Source organism: Thunnus thynnus, chromosome 18, assembly GCF_963924715.1.
Source record: "Thunnus thynnus chromosome 18, fThuThy2.1, whole genome shotgun sequence".
Classification (NCBI taxonomy): Eukaryota; Metazoa; Chordata; class Actinopteri; order Scombriformes; family Scombridae; genus Thunnus; species Thunnus thynnus.
The window spans coordinates 52,501-72,500 of NC_089534.1; the positions used below are offsets into that span (position 1 = coordinate 52,501).

At 43.4% G+C, this 20,000-nt stretch overlaps 1 protein-coding gene across 5 annotated transcripts in view; it reads right to left on the bottom strand.

Annotated features, from left to right (window-relative positions):
• Nucleotides 1–284: 284 nt before the first annotated feature.
• LOC137169532 (ankyrin repeat and SOCS box protein 2-like) overlaps nt 285–20,000 on the bottom strand; it is a 21,887-nt gene continuing 2,171 nt past the window's right edge. The window contains exons 1-9 of one of the 5 annotated variants that reach the window (XM_067572772.1): nt 19,276–19,530; nt 18,149–18,484; nt 16,066–16,235; nt 14,439–14,594; nt 8,688–8,933; nt 7,420–7,591; nt 6,718–7,288; nt 5,582–5,735; nt 285–1,434 (exon numbers count right to left, since the gene is read on the bottom strand). In XM_067572772.1, coding sequence (XP_067428873.1) covers nt 1,283–1,434; nt 5,582–5,735; nt 6,718–7,288; nt 7,420–7,591; nt 8,688–8,933; nt 14,439–14,594; nt 16,066–16,235; nt 18,149–18,484; nt 19,276–19,349 — 2,031 coding nt within the window. In that variant the 5' untranslated portion in view covers nt 19,350–19,530 and the 3' untranslated portion in view covers nt 285–1,282. Of the gene's footprint in view, nt 1,435–5,581; nt 5,736–6,717; nt 7,289–7,419; nt 7,592–8,687; nt 8,934–9,313; nt 9,528–14,438; nt 14,595–16,065; nt 16,256–17,389; nt 17,499–18,148; nt 18,485–19,212; nt 19,531–20,000 lie in introns of those variants that run through there. The other 4 variants (XM_067572774.1, XM_067572775.1, XM_067572773.1 and 1 more) reach the window with 4 other exon arrangements.

Sequence of the window (20,000 nt, forward strand, 5' to 3'; positions counted from 1 at the left end):
CGGGTAACCCTAACCCATGTTGGTGGAAAAAATCAGACACTTCCTTGAAAGTGCATGAATTACCAGTAGTTATGTTATTGCTACATTTCTGTTTTTGTTGGTATAAAAGTTGCTTGAACATGAATAAATACATGTAAACATTACCTGTGTTATATATATGTACAGTATATCTGTGACACAACAATATTTAACATAATAGGATGTCAGTGGCAGCTGTAAGTAACTTAAACAAGAGTCTCAGTGATGACTGGGTGATACTGGGGAGCAAAGTTTGGTTGTCTTCGTTTTTTTCAGGTGTTTTTTATTTATTTAGTATTTCCTGCTGTTTTGTGATGTTGTTTTGTTTGTTTGTGTGTTTGTGGGTGGGGGTGCTGGGGAGACTTGCTGTACTAGTTTGCACCTATTACACCTGTGTTGTGTTTGTTTCTCTTTATTTGTACAATAAATAATTGATTATAAAGAAAAACAATAAACGCAATCGCACTTTGATACAGAGCAAAAACCAGGCAACGTTTTCAGTCTTTAACTGTTTATTTTACATTTCAAAGCCCAATTTCAACTTTCACACACAAACATCTTCAAACAGGAACCGTTCACACTCAGTTCTCCACATATTTATGACATCATCACTCGTTCTTCTTCCTGGTGAAACCTGCTGCCTTCATTAACGAGATGTTTCCAGCCTGGTGAATATTTGTGTTTAAAGGTCTGTGAGATGCTGTAGAATCAATAAATAATCAATAAGTCTGAGATAAATGACTGCATGTGAAAGAAAATACATAAAAACTTACAATATTAATATAATTATAAATCATATCTGATCTGAAAACACAGTTGTGTCATTTGAAGTCGTTTAGTTCAGAAAATAAAGATGATTTAGATTTTCTGATTTTTATTGACAGTCAGTAATTATCAGGCTTATCAATATTATTGAAACATGTGATTACAAGTAGATGAACACAAAGACACACAGCGTTAAATATTTTATATATATGATCATTTGACTCGGAGTCCAGGTGAGTCCAGGTGAGTTCAGGTGAGTTCAGGTGAGTCCAGGTGAGTTCAGGTGAGTTCAGGTGAGTCCAGGTGAGTCCAGGTGAGTTCAGGTGAGTTCAGGTGAGTCCAGGTGAGTTCAGGTGAGTCCAGGTTAGTTCAGGTGAGTTCAGGTGAGTCCAGGTGAGTCCAGGTGAGTCCAGGTGAGTTCAGGTGAGTCCAGGTGAGTTCAGGTGAGTCCAGGTGAGTCCAGGTGAGTTCAGGTGAGTTCAGGTGAGTCCAGGTGAGTTCAAGTGAGTTCAGGTGAGCAGCGGACGTCGTAGAGCAGGAAGCGGATGAGTTGGACAGGAAGTGGCAGCGTATGCAGCAGTCGGAGGCGTCGGACGCCGAGCAGTCGTCTGATCTTCAGCCTGCAGAGCTGCATCAGAGGATGAGGAGGAGCTGAAACACAAACAGGTGAACAGGTGAACACACCTGGATCCTGTTCTGAATCTGGATCTTTTGTCATGGCAACAAATCCTGAAGCCAAAACCTGCAGATGTGCAGTTTATTGACAGTCAGCTGATCAGGATTTATGATGTAATTAATAAACATGTTGTGTTAATCATTTAAAGGTGCAGTGTGTAGAATTTAGTGGCAGAATGTTTTAATTAGTGTTTAATAACCTGAAAATAAGAATCGTTGTGTTTTTGTTACCTTAGAAAGAGCCTTTATATCTACAGAGGAGGCGGCTCCTCTTCCACAGAGCCGCCATGTTGCACCGCCATGTTTCTACAGTAGCCCAGGACGGACAACAAACACCTGCTCTAGAGAGAGCCTTTCATGTTTTTAACGAGTTTGGCGGCCACAGCTGGTTCTCCTACATGGAAGGGGAGGAGGGGTATTCAATCACCACTAGATGCCACTAAATCTTACACACCGGTTCAGTGTTTAAATGTCATTAAATATGTTCTGTTACACCAAACAGTTTCAAATAATTTCACTGTCGCAGACAAATTTCCAGTGTTGAAATAAAATCATGTCAGTTTTGTATAGTTGTAGTGCACTACAACGATTCTTCATCACGAGTCTTCATCACGAGTCTTCATCACTTTTTCTTTTTCTCATCTTGACATTCCGATAAGATCAAACATGTTTAATATTATCTTAAGTCTTTATTCTTGGTTCATGCAAATAGTGAAGTTTAATGACGTGAACATTGTCAACAACCAATAGGAGCGCTCTTTCCAGCATCAAACAGGAAGCAGCAAACTGGGTAGTTACTGTAATACCGTCACACACACACACACGATAGACGGTGACTCAACAGTGTTATGAGACGTTCACTGTGTCCTCCTGCTAAAATAGTGCCGCTAACTATCGTAGTCTGCAGCGACTGGGGGTGACAAAATAGAAAATGTAATGTTTGTACGGAAATACAGTTTATCTTTATGGATTATATTGATGCTGAAGAAGACTGTCGACATGTGACGCCTTTATCTTGAGTTTCTAGAGTTACATGCAGACATGTAAGGAATTGTTAATGTATTTCCTAAAGGGAGTTTGAAGTAATATTTTCCCAGAGAGAGCAGGAGCTTCAGTTTAATTCAAACTACTAATATGTACATTTTAATGTTTTGTCACAGAAGCAGCAGCTAACTGCTGAAGTACGATGAGGTTGTCTGATGTTGACGTCTGTCTAACGGCAGTCTGCAGGTCTGTGCATGTTTTTAAAACCTTCCTAATGAAACATGATGTGCTTGATGGTTTTACTAGTGACTCCTGGTGAAACTTGAAAGCTCAGCATTCTTGTTGCCCTTTAGCTTCCCTTTTTAAAAAATCACATCAATATTTGTTCACCCAGAAAGAGCTAATATCTCTCTGTATAATATGACCTCCTCTCTGTCAGCTGTTGGAGGAGTTAAACTCCAGGCTGCTGCTGTTTCTCCTGAAACATCCGGCAGCTGAACGCTGCGTCCAGGTGGTTCATGGTTGAAGCTGTTTTAATGTACAAATACAAGAACAACACGACACCTTTTGAAATGTGATTGTCTTTGTTGATATAATCTAAGAAACGTTAAAGTTAAATGAAAATGAGTAATAACAGAAACAATCAGCATGTCGTCTCTGTTGTTGTTCAGTTTTAACTAAATGAATGAATTAATCTACAGTTTGTAGTGTGTGTCCACTGCAAACACAAGCGCAGCTTCTGTTTCTGCTCCGATGTTCAATAGTTTTTCTTTTTGTGAATTTCTACCAGGAGCAGGAAGTCTTGTAAATAGTGACTCTTCAAGATCCCGAGTCTGCAAAATCTGTGTCTGTGACTAAAAACTCAGTGACTTTATGACACATTGTCTTCAGATGTGTGAGGGTGTCAAACTCTAGTGTTCAGCGTTAATCATTTAATAAGTTTCAGTTTTTAATTTCATTAAATGTGTTCTGGCTCCTTAAACAGTTTATGACTTTTTGATCTCAAACTGAACTTGAATTGATTCTTTTTAGTTCACAAACCTTTGTTTAGTTGTATATTTTATCACGTACGAGTATCTGTAACTCTTATTATAAAGTTTATCCACTTATATAGCACGATTTTAACAAACACAAGGTTAAAGAACACAATAAAACGATGAAGGACACAAGAGGATAAAAGTCATAAAATAAGATAAAATAAAATAAAATAAGATAAAATCAAATAAAACAAAATAAGATAAAATCAAATCAAATAGGATAAAAACAAATAAAACAAATGAAATAAAATACATAAAGTGCACGGCTCACATAAGATGCAAAACGCTTCATGGTGTGAAAGCCAGAGAGGAGAGGAGGGTTTTAAGAAGAGATTTAAAATGAGACGGTGAGGAGCCGAATGTCTAATGTGCAGCGGTAATCCGTTCCACAGTTTTGGAGCTGTGACAGCGAATGCTCGTTCACCTCTGAACTTAAGCCTCGCTTTAGGCACCGTCAGGAGCAGCTGGTCAGCTGACCTGAGAGAGCGGCCGGTCAGCTGACCTGAGAGAGCGGTTGGTCAGCTGACCTGAGAGAGCGGCCGGTCAGCTGACCTGAGAGAGCGGCTGGGAGTGTAGGCGTGCAGCAGCTCAGAGAGGTAAGGTGGGGCTAGGCCATTCAAGGCTTTAAAAAGCAAATAAAATCATTTTAAAATGAATCCTGAAATGGACGGGCAGCCAGTGGAGTGAAGCTAAAATAGGTGAAATGTGCTCATACTTGCTTGTGCCAGTTTAAAGACGTGCAGCAGAATTTTGCACCAGTTGAAGACGAGCAATGGAGGACTCACTAACCTCCATATAAAGTGCATTGCAGTAATCCAGCCGAGTGGTGGATTACTGTCTCAAAGTGCCGTCTCTGAAGGACTGGTTTAATTCAACTGGAAAAAGTTTGACTTCACCACAGCTTTAATCTGGTTGTCGAATTTAAGGTCTGTGTCCACTTTTACCCCCAGATTGTGCACAGTTGACTTGTGATACTGTGCCAAAGAACCCAGATCAACCGGGGGGGTCACAGATGTGCCACCAAAGACCATGACTTCTGTCTTTTTTTCATTAAAATTTAGGAAGTTTAGAGACATTCAGGCTTTGATGTCATGTAAACACTCATGCAATGGCTTAACACTGTAGGAGTCTGACTTTTTTAGGGAGACATAGATCTGACTGTCACCCGCATAGCAATGAAAAGAAATGCCATGTTTGGAAAATAAAAGAGGGCCAAGCACAGAGCCCTGTGGTACCCCACATGAGAGGGGAGCAGTGGAGGACACAGAGTCATCAAGGCTGACACAGAAGGTTCGATGTGCCACTGATGCCCACCCACTGCTCCAAACCAGCAATCTGGATTTCATGGTCCACTGTATCAAAAGCTGCAGTCAAATATAAAAGTACAAGAACAACACAGTGACCAGAGTCAGTAGCTAAAAAGATGTCATTAAAAACTCTTAAAAGTGCTGATTCGGTGCTGTGCAATGTTCTAAAATGAAAATCTGTGGAAAATCTCAAGAATATTTTGTTAATTTAAAAAGTCCATGAGCTGAGAATAGACAACCTTTTCTAAGATTTTAGAAAGGAAAAAATGAACAGGAACCTCTCCAGAGGACAGACTGCTATTAATAACTGTGAGAACAGATGGTCCAACAGTCTGGACAAGGGTTTAATTGTGATAATAAGAGCAGCTGATCAATGATTGATCAATAACCTATAATATATAATCTGAATCATCTCGAACTTGATCAGCTGACTGCAGGTTTGGGTTCAAGGACTTGTTGCTATGACAACAGTTCCAGGTCCCTCTACTCAGCCCCGCCTCCAATCAGTTCTGTCTCCAGCCAGCCAATCACAGTGATCCATAACTGAGCTCACGTTGTTGTTTCAACAGATTTAATATGACATCATTTGTCATGTGACCTCTGACATCATCAGAGAGAGATTAACAGGAACTCTGAGAACTTTATTGGAGAAATATTTTCTCGTTCTCAGGGACATTTTTATGGACCTTTTATGGGAACATGGAAAACTTTTCTAAGAAAAGGAACCTTTTAGCAGCTGTTACCATAATTACAGTTGCTATGACAACAATTTGTCAGGTTTGATGTGTTTCTTACCAGCTTTCAGTTTGATTGGCGCCCAGTCGCTGCGACTCTCCAGAACCTCCAGCAGCCGAGAGCAGAGACGGACGTGTCCAACATAGTCCAGCAGCAGCGAGATGATTGGACCAGAGACACGAAAGAAAGATGGCCTGGAGACGGCCTCACAGAACTGCAACAAGGACAGAGGTCTCTGAGGATGTTCAGAGGACACTCAGAGGGCACTCAGAGGACACTCAGAGGACAGAAGACACTTAGAGGACACTCAGAGGACACTCAGAGGACACTCAGAGGACAGAAGACACTTAGAGGACACTCAGAGGGCACTCAGAGGACAGAGACTGTCAGAGGACACTCAGAGGACACTCAGAGGGCACTCAGAGGACACTCAGAGGACAGAAGACACTTAGAGGACACTCAGAGGGCACTCAGAGGACAGAAGACACTTAGAGGACACTCAGAGGACACTCAGAGGACAGAAGACACTTAGAGGACACTCAGAGGGCACTCAGAGGACAGAAGACACTTAGAGGACACTCAGAGGGCACTCAGAGGACAGAGACTGTCAGAGGACACTCAGAGGACACTCAGAGGGCACTCAGAGGGCACTCAGAGGACAGAAGACACTTAGAGGACACTCAGAGGGCACTCAGAGGACAGAGACTGTCAGAGGACACTCAGAGGGCACTCAGAGGACACTCAGAGGACAGAAGACACTTAGAGGACACTCAGAGGGCACTCAGAGGACAGAGACTGTCAGAGGACACTCAGAGGACACTCAGAGGGCACTCAGAGGACACTCAGAGGACAGAAGACACTTAGAGGACACTCAGAGGGCACTCAGAGGGCACTCAGAGGACAGAGGATACTCAGAGGACTCTCAGAGGTCAGAGGACAGTCAGAGGACACTCAGAGAACACTCAGAGGGCACTCAGAGGACAGAGGATACTCAGAGGACAGAGGATACTCAGAGGACTCTCAGAGGACACTCAGAGGAAAGAGGACAGTCAGAGGACTCTCAGAGGACACTCAGAGGGCACTCAGAGGACAGAGGATACTCAGAGGACTCTCAGAGGACACTCAGAGGACAGAGGACAGTCAGAGGGCACTCAGAGAGCAGAGAATGCTCAGAGGACAGATATTTCTGCCCTCACCTGAATGGGGTGCTGTGGCGGTGCATCCCCGCTGACCAGCAGTTCCTCGATGGGATGGCGTGCCAGTGAGATGGCAGGATGTGGCTTCTGTCCATAGGGACAGACGAAGCAAAGCTGGGCGTCACAGCCGTTGTCCAGCAGCAGTTTGAGCATGGAGAGAGACTCCATGTTGAGCAGGATGGCTGATGGGAACGAGGACGGCTGGGTGGAGATCTGAGCATTGACATCAGCGCCATACCTCAACAGCAGCGCTGCCATCTCCGTCCAGCCAAGCCGCACAGCGATGAGCAGCGGGTTAAAAACCTCCAGGTTGGCGTCAGCTCCAGCCTCCAGTAGCATCTTGGCAGCTTCCAGGTTCCCATTGTAGACGGAGAAGTAGAGCGGCGTGCTGCGCCGGTCCTCGTACATGCTGGAGCGTTCCAGCGACAGCTTGGCATTGACATCGAATCCCGCCTCAATCAGCAGCTCCAAGATGTCGTCCCTGTCCTTTTCTGCAGCGATGTGCAGAGGATTGATGCCGCTGTGCTGAATGCTGACCCTGCTGGTCACTGCCATCAGCATCGTCACGATCCTGCAAAGTACAAACAGGAAGTAAGCAGGCTGAACATTCTGATACTGACCAAAAGTGTTAAACTGAAGGAAGTTTGTCAATTCATCAAGTGAAAATTTGAACCCAGAGGAGTTTCAGATTCAGGATCTGACCGTGTGTGATGGTTCTGAACAGCCACGTGGAGAGGCAGCAGGCCGGACCTCGTCGATCTGTTAGCGTCGGCCTTCAGAGACAACAGCATCTCCACAGCAGAGATGTGACCATTCTTACTGGCTTCAAACAGCGGAGACGCTCCGTCTTTAGCTGCTGCATTTATATCTGCACCTGAGAGACACTGACACTTAAACATCAATAGCCTCATTTAATCAATGTGCAAATGAGACTAAACAATCCATCAGTGTAAATGTGGTGGATGACTCTGATATTCTCTCGCTTCAAAAGGTCTGAATTCTCTGAAAATGTTTCCATGCTTAGAGGGTCTCATGTACCTCAGAATGATATTGTGATATCTCAGGAATGTGTCACAGCCCTATTTAAGAGGATGAACATAAGGAGGAATGCTGGTTCTGATACCATCTGAGGGCGCAGCTCAGTGAGGTCTTCACTAAACTCTTCCAGATGTGTGCCGAACTTGGCCAGATACCTACAATCTGGACAACATCCACTATAATACCCATCCCAAAATCAAAAAATCCAGAAGAACATAATGAATCTAGACCCGTTGCACTTACAGGTGTGGAGGAAACTGTTCATTCTCGATAGTGTGTATAAGCACCTCAAGGAACCCAAATCGCATGTGAGACTTTTATTTGCTGATTTCTTTTCGGTTTTTAACAAGATACAGCCTCATATTTGATTGGCTGACTTGCTTCTTATTTTAAATTACCAAATGAGCAGCTTTTGATGTTGCTTTTAGATTTTCTAACAGACAGAATACAGCAGGTTTTGTTGAATGGACATGTGTTCGACACCAAGGTCTCACATACAGGCTCACCCCAGAGTCGTGTCCTGTCCCCCCTGCTTTTTATTACGCATACAGACAGCTGCAGGACTTCTTGTGAAATGCCTAAATGATATCTTTAAGGTCTGCTCCAAGGTAATTGGAGTTCAGCAAAGAGACTTGTGTTCCCTCTGGGAGAAACATGAGGCCCAGTAAGCAAAAGGAATTATCAGCCAGTCTGACCATATTCTGTCCAGTGAACACAGACAGTAGTCATTTTAAATGACTGTTACATTCTTTTAAACTCGGTTATTTATATGAACTATAACAAAATCTTTTATTTCCTGCTGCTCATTGTTTCCTTGTATTGACCCATGTATCCATGTATCTATCCGTTATCTGAACATCAGCCTGTCCATTTATATCTGCACCTAAAAGACAAACATTTTAACCCAGTGATTTTTAGTGTGTAAGGCAGACCTTTCTTGACGAGGAAGTCGATGATGTCAGCATGTCCATGCTGTGAGGCAGTAAAAATTGGTCTGATGCCAAAGATGTCTCTGGTTTGCAGTTTGGCTCCGGCCTTCACTAACATCCTGCAGAGCTGCAGTTGTCCATGTCTGCAGGTTTCATGAAGGGGACTTCCTCCCTGACTGCTACAGCGATTCACCTGAGCTCCAAACTTCAGCAGCAGCTCCACCACAGCTTCACTCGACTGCTCGCATGCTGAGAGACAACAACAACAACAGTCAGGCTGAGAGACTCCTGTCATACCGGCAGGAGGTGTAAGATCTGGTGGACTGGCGACTGGTGTGGGGAGAATAACTTCTACATCAATGTGGGGAAGACGAAGGAGCTGGTCATGGATTTTAGGAGGAGAAGCCACATCCCATCCCCCCTGTTAATCAATGGAACAGCTGTGTAAACGGTCCACAGCTTCAAGTACCTTGGAGTACACATTTCCAGGGACTTGATGTGGACCATAAACACCTCTAACATCTTAAAGAAGGCCAACGCCTTTATTTTCTCAGGAGGCTGAGGCAGAACGGCCTCAATACCTCAGTGCTGGCAGCTTTCTACAGGTGTGCGGTGGAGAGTACACTCACCTTCTCCATCACCACCTGGTATGGGAACTGCTCTGCTGCGGACAGGAAGGCGCTGCAGAGGGTGGTGAAAACCACCCAGAAGATCACTCACAGCAGCCTTCCTTCCATTGAGGACATCTACATCAGCAGGTGCAGGAGTGGTGCGGCCCACATCACTGGGGACCCTACTCACCCGGCCCATGGACTGTTTGACCTGCTCCCCTCCGGCAAGAGGCTGCGGAGCATTAAGACCAGGACAACTAGGCTCAAACACAGCTTCTACCCAGAGACTGGTGAACTCCATGCCTCATTTAATGCACTTTCACCGTTCTGCCTGCTATCTGTCATGCTGCCATGTTGTCTTAACTTAACATGCTGCTCAATTTGTTTAATCCACTGCACTACGGTATTTATTAGATATGCTTATTATTGTTATTTATTCTTAGTATGGGACTAATTATTGTAGATTATTTTTAGACTTATTGTATTGTACGCTGCTGGACCTGAGTACAAATATCATTTCATGTGTAAGTATGCAAATGACAATAAATTAACCTTGAACCTTGAACAACAGTCAGAGGCTGAGAGACAACAACAACAACACTCAGAGGCTGAGAGACAACAACAACAACACTCAGAGGCTGAGAGACAACAACAACAACAGTCAGAGGCTGAGAGACAACAACAACAACAGTCAGAGGCTGAGAGACAACAACAACAACAACAACACTCAGAGGCTGAGAGACAACAACAACAACAGTCAGAGGCTGAGAGACAACAACAACAACACTCAGAGGCTGAGAGACAACAACAACAACACTCAGAGGCTGAGAGACAACAACAACAACAGTCAGAGGCTGAGAGACAACAACAACAACACTCAGAGGCTGAGAGACAACAACAACAACACTCAGAGGCTGAGAGACAACAACAACAACACTCAGAGGCTGAGAGACAACAACAACAACAGTCAGAGGCTGAGAGACAACAACAACAACACTCAGAGGCTGAGAGACAACAACAACAACAGTCAGAGGCTGAGAGACAACAACAACAACAACAACACTCAGAGGCTGAGAGACAACAACAACAACACTCAGAGGCTGAGAGACAACAACAACAACAGTCAGAGGCTGAGAGACAACAACAACAACAACAACACTCAGAGGCTGAGAGACAACAACAACAGTCAGAGGCTGAGAGACAACAACAACAACACTCAGAGGCTGAGAGACAACAACAACAACACTCAGAGGCTGAGAGACAACAACAACAACACTCAGAGGCTGAGAGACAACAACAACAACACTCAGAGGCTGAGAGACAACAACAACAACAGTCAGAGGCTGAGAGACAACAACAACAACAACAACACTCAGAGGCTGAGAGACAACAACAACAACAGTCAGAGGCTGAGAGACAACAACAACAACAACAACACTCAGAGGCTGAGAGACAACAACAACAGTCAGAGGCTGAGAGACAACAACAACAACAACAACACTCAGAGGCTGAGAGACAACAACAACACTCAGAGGCTGAGAGACAACAACAGTCAGAGGCTGAGAGACAACAACAACAACACTCAGAAGCTGAGAGACAACAACAACAGTCAGAGGCTGAGAGACAACAACAACAACGACAACACTCAGAGGCTGAGAGACAACAACAACAACACTCAGAAGCTGAGAGACAACAACAACAGTCAGAGGCTGAGAGACAACAACAACAACGACAACACTCAGAGGCTGAGAGACAACAACAACAACACTCAGAGGCTGAGAGACAACAACAACAACACTCAGAGGCTGAGAGACAACAACAACAACACTCAGAGGCTGAGAGACAACAACAACAACAACACTCAGAGGCTGAGAGACAACAACAACAACACTCAGAGGCTGAGAGACAACAACAACAACAGTCAGAGGCTGAGAGACAACAACAACAACACTCAGAGGCTGAGAGACAACAACAACAACACTCAGAGGCTGAGAGACAACAACAACAACAGTCAGAGGCTGAGAGACAACAACAACAACACTCAGAGGCTGAGAGACAACAACAACAACACTCAGAGGCTGAGAGACAACAACAACAACAGTCAGAGGCTGAGAGACAACAACAACAACAACAACACTCAGAGGCTGAGAGACAACAACAACAGTCAGAGGCTGAGAGACAACAACAACAACACTCAGAGGCTGAGAGACAACAACAACAACACTCAGAGGCTGAGAGACAACAACAACAACAGTCAGAGGCTGAGAGACAACAACAACAACAACAACACTCAGAGGCTGAGAGACAACAACAACAACAGTCAGAGGCTGAGAGACAACAACAACAACAACAACACTCAGAGGCTGAGAGACAACAACAACAGTCAGAGGCTGAGAGACAACAACAACAACAACAACACTCAGAGGCTGAGAGACAACAACAACACTCAGAGGCTGAGAGACAACAACAGTCAGAGGCTGAGAGACAACAACAACAACACTCAGAGGCTGAGAGACAACAACAACAACAACACTCAGAGGCTGAGAGACAACAACAACAACACTCAGAAGCTGAGAGACAACAACAACAGTCAGAGGCTGAGAGACAACAACAACAACACTCAGAGGCTGAGAGACAACAACAACAACACTCAGAGGCTGAGAGACAACAACAACAACAGTCAGAGGCTGAGAGACAACAACAACAACGACAACACTCAGAGGCTGAGAGACAACAACAACAACACTCAGAGGCTGAGAGACAACAACAACAACACTCAGAGGCTGAGAGACAACAACAACAACACTCAGAGGCTGAGAGACAACAACAACAACAACACTCAGAGGCTGAGAGACAACAACAACAACACTCAGAGGCTGAGAGACAACAACAACAACAGTCAGAGGCTGAGAGACAACAACAACAACACTCAGAGGCTGAGAGACAACAACAACAACACTCAGAGGCTGAGAGACAACAACAACAACACTCAGAAGCTGAGAGACAACAACAACAGTCAGAGGCTGAGAGACAACAACAACAACACTCAGAAGCTGAGAGACAACAACAACAGTCAGAGGCTGAGAGACAACAACAACAGTCAGAGGCTGAGAGACAACAACAACAACACTCAGAGGCTGTGGTCACGTGACCTTCAAGTGCAATTGTTGGAAGACTCTAAGGCTCTCCCACGGCATCCCCAACTTTATAAATAATTTGACTTCAGAGACGTATAGCAGTACTTTGTCTGGTCATACGAACTATATAAGATGTCAAGCAACAAGAAACTGTTTAGCATCGCCAACCAAAACACCAGTGGTGAAGTGAAAACAACAGGATGCTAACAGCGCTGCAGCTACCGATGCTAGCACAGAGGAAACTTTCTCTTTTGCTTTAGCCAAAAGATCCATTGTCACCAATGCAATTAATAATGCAGTTGAGAGTGTGAAAGACTCCATTAAAAAGCTGCAGAAAGATTTAGATGCCCACGTGGACACTGTTCAGGGTTTGGTATCTAAAGTCAAGAAGAGGACCATAAACACTGAGTACTCGACAACAGCTCGGGGCTCGAAAAACTCCAGCACAAGCTTGCCCTGTTCGAAGACTATAACAAGAGAAATAACGTAAGGATCAGTGGTTCACTGAGTTCCTGTGAGGGTCTCGGCAGGGGGGCAGAGGGAACACCTGAGTGCCAGCGACAGTCCAGAGGCACAGGGAAGCTATGGATCAAGAGTGTGTGAGGTGAGCATCAATCCCAGGAAAAGGTGAGGAATTTTTACAGCCCTGTTTTGATCTTAAGGTCTGCCCCATTTATCATCACTGCATGTTACTCCATTGAAACTTTGACACTAACCGTTACAAGATTGCCCTCAGCTCATTGGGCAGTCTGTTCGATGCCATCTTGCTATTGTTCTAGCCAAGTCACTTCCGCCATGACATGACTTCCTGCCATAGTCATGTCCACCATCTAAACTCTCGACGTCATCACACTAGATCATGTCGCCATCTTGCCACCCACACGCATGCACACACACACACACACACACACACACACACACACACACACAGACACACACAGACACACACACACACACAGACACACACACACACAGACACACACAGACACACACACACACACTCAAACACACACGCTCCCGCTTGCATGTGTTTTCACTGTACATGGCTGTATGTTTGCTTAAGTAGAATTACATTTTAGGACAGTGGTTTATTGATCAGAGCATCTGCTAACTTTGTTTAATAAACCCTGTTATATCTTTAAAGAGAAGTTCTTTTGTCATTATTGTGTTTTATATATTGTTAAAAGTGGCTGATCGAGGGAACCAGAGCTCGAATTCAAACCTTCTTCGTTCACCTGTGAATGTTGATATCCCTCCGTTATTAGCATTCTATGAGACTACCTTATTGTTTGGTCATTGGTCCCAGTTTCCAGGTGGTGCCCCATAATTATTAATTCATATTAATAATTTTATTAATTTTATAATTAATAATTATCTCTGCTGATTATTAATTATTGCTAATAACCAGCTGTGCTCCTCATAGATCCAACAGTTGGTGCCCCGTATTATTAATTAATATTAATAATTGCTTGATTTTATAATAATGATATAATTGTCTCTGATAATTATGAATTACTACTAATAACCAAATGCGCTCCTGCCAAATCTAACAACTGGATACACTTTCTCCTCACCAGGGGATTTGTATCAACAATATACTCCAAACTATCTGGACAACAGAAGGACCTGATGTATGGAAGACAGACTTTGATCTAAAGGATGAAGACATATCTTGGGACAATGTGTGGAAAAATACCCTCTGCGCCTCTAAGAATCCAAACCACCAACTTCCACCAATAGTCCGAGGCTAAGAGACAACAATAACAATGGCAGGGAGGAGTTTGTTGTTGTTGTTATTTGCAATGACATCCAATGAACACTTCCTCAGCTCTAACAAACTAAACATTTTGAAAGCACAGAGTCAGGATTATTCCTCAGTGAACTATTTTAAGACCAGGACCATGAACGTAATAAGAGTTCAAGAGTTCTTCTGCTTGTCATCTTTAGCTTCATATACAAAGAAAGAGGAGGTGGGTTCTGTGATGTCAGCTGTGAGGTCAACTCACCTGTGAACAGCGGAGTCTCTCTGTCCTTGTTGGCAATGTTGATGTTGGCTCCATGTTTCAGAAGATATTCGACACATGAAGCGTGTCCTCGCCCGGCGGCCAGCAGCAGAGCGGTCTGATTCCTCAAACTACACGCGTTCACCGAGTCGGGATGAGCTGAGGACAGAAGGGAGGTCAATGGTCAACGTCTACCGGTGTGACTTACATGTCCTGGTCTGTTTGTCACAACCAGGGTTTTATTTTGAGTCTTCCAGCCTCTATCAGTTATAATCAGTTTATGAGATCATATCAGTTATAATAAGTGATTGGTAGCAGAAACATTATTATTACCAGGACATTATTCGATTACATTACTATAATTACAATAACAATAATAATTCAGTTCAATTCAATTTTATCTATAAAGCACCAAATCACAACAAAAGTCATCTCAGGGCTCTTTTCACACAGAGCAGGTCCAGACCGAACTCTTTAATCTACAGAGACCCAACATTCCTCCATCAGCAGCAGGAAACACTCCCCTTTAACGGGAAGAAACCTCAAGCAGAACCGGACTGTAGGTGGACGCCGTCTGCCTCGACCAGTTGAGATGAGAGAGGAAGAAGGAGGGAGGGAGACACGGAGAAGCAGAACAACAACAACAACAACAACAACAACAACAATAGATATATGACAAGCAACAACAAACAGCAGCAACAGCTGGAGAAGGACATCCCCATGGCCACAAGCCAGAGCCTGGTCCCTGGGGCTTCCTGCCGATGAGAAAGCACAAAGAACTCTAGGATTAGTAGGCAAGTTAGTAACATGCAGTAATGGTACATGAATGCATACAGATGGAGAGGAGGAGGAGGAGAGAGGAGCTCAGTGCATCATGGGAAGTCCCCCAGCAGTCTAGGCCTATAGCAGCATCACTAAGGGCTGATCCAAGGCGAGCCTGGTTGTTGGCCTTTAACTCGTGGAGTTAAAGGCACAACTGAAAGGAACTCAATGGTTTTATGGTAATTAAACAAAAGGCTAATCGTTTAACAGTAAAACATAAACAGCTTCCAGGTGAAGTGTGAAAGAAACTGTTGATTTATTAACAGGTTGGTAAAGATGTTTAATATATGATAAGTATAACTTACATTTGACCTTTTATCACAATTTAACAATGAGTTTAAGTTTAGGATTTATATTTGACCCCTTACTGAAAGCAGTGTCATCATACTGATTAACCTACAATGTAATAATAAGGCAGTATAATTCATATGGACAGACAATAAAACAGGACCCAGTATGGATCCCTGTGGGACACCTTTAGGAGTTTATAGACATTCTGTACTTTCACTGAACTAAACATTTTATTATTTTACATTTAAATAGTAACGCAGGTTTAGAAGCTGTGTTTTCTGTTACTCTGTCTGTCAGCCAGCACTGACGTAACCACACCCACCAGTGATGTCACAGGGTCCTGGACTACGCTTGTAGTCCACTGCAGCAAAGTGAGAAGTTAAAGCACTGGAGATCAGCAGACACAAGATTTTAAACTGCTGTTAGGTTGTAATGGAAGGACCTTTAGATAAAACACAGACTCTAAAAAACAGACTTTATCATACGTGATGTAATGGTTAAAAACTGCACTCCTCACCTCTGATGAGGATCCGGACACACGGCAACTGGCCGTAATAAGCAGCTTCATGAAGAGCGATCCAACCTTCATTGTTCGGCTCCATCAGACTGCTCGACCTCTGTCTGACCAAATCCAGCAAAGCTTCTACATCTCCGTTCATAATCACAGACTGCAGAGGACTAAACTCTCTGAGACCAACAGAAAAACACTGTGAGGAAGGAAGTGAAACAGAGAACAGTTGGAAAAAAACAGACACAGAAAGAACATCCAGAAAACAACAAACACACAAAGAACATCCAGAAAACAACAAACACACAAAGAACATCCAGAAAACAACAAACACACAAAGAACATCCAGAAAACAACAAACACACAAAGAACATCCAGAAAACAACAAACAGCCAGAAACTCTTTTATCGTCCATAAGCAGGAAGCTCCGGGTCTGAAAAGTGAAGCCAGTGTGGGACTGCTTTAAACCTGCATTCTCTCTAACGGCCAGCAGGCGGCGACTCCACTGGCTGCAAGAACAGGTCCAGTTGTGCGGAAGTCTATGAGAAAATGACCCTGTTGCTCACTTGATTTATTGCCACAATAAACACTTTCCTAATGAGTTCATGGTCTCAGTCGCTAGTATCAAGTCTTCTTCAGTACAGCATGATGTTCATTTTGTAAATTATTGCCCCATTTAGAGTAAAATACATGATAAAGCAGCGTATGCTTTAGGGTGTGGCTTGTATGATTGATAAATCGCTACAACAGCGACAATGTTGATTACGTTGTGTTTTCAATTCATGACAGTTAATCGTAAAATTTTGGGTGCCTAAAAAATCTTGTTCAGTGTTTGTTTGTACAAAAAGACCCTCTAAGGAGTCAAACGTCCAGTTTTTCTGGTAAGTACATTTAGCTTTAATGGTTTTAGGCTTGTTTTTCACTAGCAAAAAATTAGCATTAGCATTATCACAGTTAACCACAGACTGTAAATGCACCATGCCTAACAAGCTAGCAGCTAGCACTAGCGTCAGCTCCACTCTCTCATCCAAATATTGTCACTTCTGGCTCCAAAAGTTAAAGATGGCGACGGTCAAATTGCTAAACTTGAGACTTCAAAACAGCAGTGCACAAACCAGTGGGTGATGTCAGTGACATGTATACATATACAGATGAGTTCTTTTCTTAATTTGGTAATTTTGGGCACAAAGCGGCTGTGTTTGTTATAATGTGGAATATTATTATTGTGTACATCAATATATTTTTAAAAACACATGACATAATGGTTAGTCATTATATTTATCAGAATTAACTAATTGCAGTAATGATGGATGAAACTGTGTGATTATTTTACCAAATCGTGGTAACACATGCAGGTATTTAAGCAGACCGGTCACGTCGACGGTGTCTCTCAAGACCCAGCAAACGGATATGAACAACGGATCAGATACGGATCGACTTTCCTGCAACATCAGTACACGAGGACATGAGGAACACATGGAGAAATAAATAAGGTGAAAACAATGATTAAACTAAAGAAGGAAAGAACTCTGGACAGCTTCTAGCTGCTCAGCACCTTAGAGACCTGATCAAGGGGGGGGGGGGGGGGGGGGGGGGGGTGGGAGATGACACTCCGATTAGTTTATTGCATGTTATGCCCAAAAAACACCAATGATTAATTAAGAGACTAAGGACAACCTCTTTGAACCATGAGTCTGGCACTATGACTATTTTTTCCACCATTAAACTGGCAAAAGTGGATTTGGACACCTGCGCCATGAGCTTCAGACCGTGCACTTAGATCATTAAAATAGGGCCCTTAAGGTTCATAGACAGTTGTGATTGGCTGGTCTCAGATGTCTAATCCAGGTGTACCAGCCAATCCTCTGACAGCAGCTTGTGACAGGTTATCTGCACCTGAGCTCACCGCGAGGCTCAAATGTCCACTGAACATGTTTGTTCACTGTTTGAGGTGTTTGCTTTAAGTTTCAAGTCTATTTATAGTCAAATACATTTTAACACATCCAATGATAAAGTCCTGGACTTATTTCATGTGTCTACCATCCATAACTGTTAACTGCTAACTGTTTTCAGGTTTAAGTGACTGACATACCTCATGAAGGCCTGGTAGAGAAAGCGTGATAGGGCGGTTGGGGGGTTTGCAGAGTTGGGGAAGCCTGCAGGGCATGCAGGTGGAGGTTGAGGTGGAGGGATGTAGTGCAGGTGTCTGGGGGGATCCGGATGTCTCTGTATGGGGTTTGGGTTTGTTTGATTTGGGGCAGCAGGGGCTGGAGGGCCTGAGGATGATGATGTTCCCTGATAACTGTCTGCAGGAGGGTTTTTGTCAGTGAGGCTTCGTTCTACAGCGATCTGTAGCAGCTCATCATCAGACAGCTCACTGTAAACACTGTAGTCGTCCACGTTCACCTCAGAGACGGCCATGTTAGACCTGATGATGACAAACAAAAGTCCATAAAGTTTGGTTCAGAACATTTGATCTGGTTTCTGTGATGAGTGGATTGTGTAGAGTTGTTGATGTTGGGATTGTTGTTTATCAGTAGTTACTGCAATAAATCGTTGGCCTACATGTGGACAGCAGCAGGTTACTTGAGCTCGACCTCATTGGCCGAACATGGTAAGTGTGAGCTCAGACAGTGTGAATGTGAATGTGACTGGAAGCCGTGGAGGTCAGTGGTGTTTCTTTTCTCTGTCGGGAAGCCAAAATATTCAAACACACAGAGCTGTTGATCTGCTCAGCAGAGGCTCCAGAAGACTAAAATATCTCACAAACATTTTATTCTTCTTTCAATCTGGAAGCTTTTTTACATTTCAAATGCATCTTAACACAAACTGAATGGAACTTGACCAACAGAACAATCAAAACACAGCATTTCAAACCCAAACCCTAACATAATAACATGACAACATTACAATATTACAACATAACAACTGACTTTTTTCACTTATGGAATATTGCAAAAATCAGGCACATGCAGAAACATGCAGAAAAACTAGTCCATGCATTTGTTACTTCTAGGCTGGATTATTATCATCAGGCTGCAAAAACTAGAAAAAGAGATTTTAGCTTCGCTGCATTGGCTTCCTGTAAAATCCAGACTAGAATTTAAAATCCTTCTCCTAACTTACAAAGCCCTTAATGGTCAGACACCATCATACCTTAAAGAGCTCATAATACCGTATTATCCCACTAGAACACTGTGCTCCCAGTATGCAGCTTACTGGTGGTTCCTACAGTCTCCAAAAGTAGAATGGGAGGCAGAGCCTTCAGCTATCAGGCTCCTCTCCTGAATCATCTACCAGATTGGGTCCGGGGTGCAGACACCCTCTCTATGTTTAAGAGTCAGCTTAGGTCTTTTTGATAAAGCTTATAGTTAGGGCCGACCAGGCTCGCCTTGGACCAGCCCCTTGTTATGCTGCTATAGGCCTAGACTGCTGGGGGACTTCCCATGATGCACTGAGCTCCTCTCTCCTCCTCCTCCTCTCCATCTGTATGCATTCATGTAACATTACTGCACGTTACTGACTTGGCTTCTTCCCCGGAGTTTTGTGCTTTCTCATCTCACAGGAAACCTTTGGCTGCAGACTGACTGCTGTCCCCTCGGTCCAGCTGAACGCCCACTGCTACCACTATTATTATTATCATAGGGTTAGGGTTATTATTATCATATTTCTATTTTTATTGCAGCTTATTGTTTTTGTAAAAAATTATTATTAGGGCCCAAGCACCAAGTGGTGTGGAGACCCTATTTTATTTCAAAGAATGATGATGATGATGATGATGATGATGATTATTATTATTATTATTATTATTATTATTATTATTATTATTATTATTATTATTATTATTTTATGCAGACAAATGCAGTTTTGAGGTTCTAGGGGTGCACAAGAACTCATGAAAGTTGTATGGGTCTTCAGCTTGGGTGTGGCAAGTTAGCTTAATA